The following is a 2314-nucleotide window of genomic DNA, read 5'->3' as shown; positions in this document are numbered from 1 at the left end:
CAGAGTTCTACAGGAGACCTTCAGAGTTCTACAAGAGACCTTCAGAGGCCTACAGGAGACATTCAGAGGTCTACAGGAGACCTTCAGAGGTCTAAAGGAGACATTCAGAGTTCTACAGGAGACCTTCAGAGTTCTACAAGAGACCTTCAGAGTTCTACAGGAGACCTTCAGAGGTCTACAGGAGACCTTCAGAGGTCTACAGGAGACCTTCAGATTTCTACAAGAGACCTTCAGAGGTCTACAGGAGACCTTCAGAGGTCTGCAGGAGACCTTCAGAGGTCTACAGGATGTCACATGTCCTCTTTGTGTTAAGGAGTATTTAGTGGTTGATCTTTTTATCAGTCAGTAGTCATAATGTTTTGGCTGATCGGTGTTTTCTCTCCAGTTTGTCTGACTCCTTCAGTCCAGATGTTGATGATAAACCACTGTTTGTTCTGTTCTCCAGAGCTCTGAAGGCTGTAGAGGAACTGGCTCAGAAGGTGGAGTTTGAAGGTCAGTCCATCAACATCACCTCCAAAAACTTGGCTTTGGGGATACTGACCTTCAACGTCTCCACTTTCAACGGTACATCCTTCAGCGCCTTCCTCCATCCCAACTCCACCAACCCCAAGGTACCATCATGGAGCTTTCTTTGTTCTCCCCCTTTTATTTTGAAAGTCTGATTTGGTCTTCCTCTATCGCTCTCCTTCCATTCTTCTTCTTCTCTCACTTCTCCTCCTCTCCTCTGTCAGGTTGAGTTTGAGCTAACAGCTAACCCGTTAGCTCAGGTGACGCTCCCCGGCTCGCTGCTGTCCGGCGTCTCTCTGAGCGACGTGGACAGGTGGTCTCTGTCCAGGATCAACTTCGTGTTCTTCAGCAGCACCAGCTTGTTCCAGGTGAGAGAAGAACAAGCTCCTGTGGGTTTCATGTGTGGAACCAGAAGGTGACGGGAGGTTTCCTTCTGTGCGTCTCCCCAGACCGAGCAGGACAGCTTGTCTCTGAACAGCTACGTGGTGGCGAGCAGCGTCGGGAACATTTCCATCAAAGACCTGAAGGATCCGGTGAAGATCGAGATCTCCCACCTGCAGGGAAAGGTTGTGATTGTTCTCCACCGGTGGATGTAAATGTGTTTGAGTCTGAGGTTCTTCCAGTCTGAACGTTGTTTTCCTGACAGGTCCCGTCCAAGAGGAAGTGCGTGTTCTGGGACTTCACCATGAACGGTGAGTCTTTCTGCGTCGAGCAACATCTCAGCTTCAAACTGGGTTTCACAACGTTCATTAAAGGTCTCCGTCGCTGAGAATGATTGAACGTGGTGATGAAAGCATGCTTCGTTGTGGTCTGAAGCCTCCCAGTCTATTGATGATGGCTGACGCTGGTTTAAACCAGTAAACAGAACCAGCGCCACAGTGTGACCCAGTCAGAGCAGAGCGGGGCGGGGCCTGCTGGCTGCTTCACGGTGAACCCCTTGGTGACCAGCAGAGACACCTCCAGCCATGAAGGAGGACACTCTGCTGAAGAACCACCGCCCCTCCATGAAGGTGATGACGTCATGAATGATTAAACATACGTGTTCACACGTGACCAGTTCACTGCGCCCTGACCTCCCAGGATGTCAACGTTTGTTTACCAGTAAACAAGTTACAGAGTCAGAGGCGGACTGTTGTCTTCAGGTCCAGGTCCTGCCTCAAGTCCAGGTGTCTCTGGTTTTGTTCTCAGTGAGGGAAGAACGGAGCGTGAGGTTGACGGATGGACTGAGTTCATGGACGACACAAAGTTGTTGTTTCTCCAGGAAGAGCTCTGTCCATCAGAGTGACCTCACCCAAATGTTTCTTGTTGTGCTGCTTTTTAACAAAGTTCAATATCTGGGACAGCAACACGCCCCCTTCACGTTTCATCCCGACATGTTTCAACGACCAATTCAATATCAGGACATCGATTGTTGTAAAGACTCAGCTCGGACACGTTACTGGGAAAAGATGATTTACTGGGAGAGTCTGAAGAAGAAGCAGAAACTTTGGGAGAACACGTCTCAACTAGATTTACTCTGCCTACACACACACACACACACACACACACACACACACACACGTATTTATATGTGTGTGTGTGTGTGTGTGTGTGTGTGTGTGTGTGTGTTTTATCAGTTGATGGAAGACTAAATATTAAAATCCATTAGAACTTCTACTCCGTGTCACATGAGGTAACTGAAGCATAACTAGTTCATTTAGAGGCAGTGGATGAATGGATGAACTAATGGATGAACTAATGGATGAATTAATGGATGAACTAATGGATGAATTAATGGATGAATTAATGGATGAATGGATGAATTAAT

The 2314-nt window shown here is 47.9% G+C and overlaps 1 protein-coding gene across 1 annotated transcript in view; it reads left to right on the top strand.

Moving 5' to 3' along the window:
* Positions 1-2314, top strand: part of adgrg6 (adhesion G protein-coupled receptor G6) — a 68522-nt gene that overhangs the window by 54559 nt on the left and 11649 nt on the right. Inside the window, exons 20-23 of the mRNA XM_037685226.1 lie at positions 446-611; positions 732-875; positions 957-1073; positions 1154-1199. Of these exons, the coding sequence (XP_037541154.1) occupies positions 446-611; positions 732-875; positions 957-1073; positions 1154-1199 (473 nt within the window). The remainder of the gene's footprint in view (positions 1-445; positions 612-731; positions 876-956; positions 1074-1153; positions 1200-2314) is intronic.

Source organism: Nematolebias whitei, chromosome 12 (assembly GCF_014905685.2).
Source record: "Nematolebias whitei isolate Nwh7 chromosome 12, NemWhi1, whole genome shotgun sequence".
In the NCBI taxonomy this organism is placed as follows: domain Eukaryota; kingdom Metazoa; phylum Chordata; class Actinopteri; order Cyprinodontiformes; family Rivulidae; genus Nematolebias; species Nematolebias whitei.
Note: the sequence above shows the minus strand (reverse complement) of the source record. Positions and strands in the feature narration are given on the sequence as shown.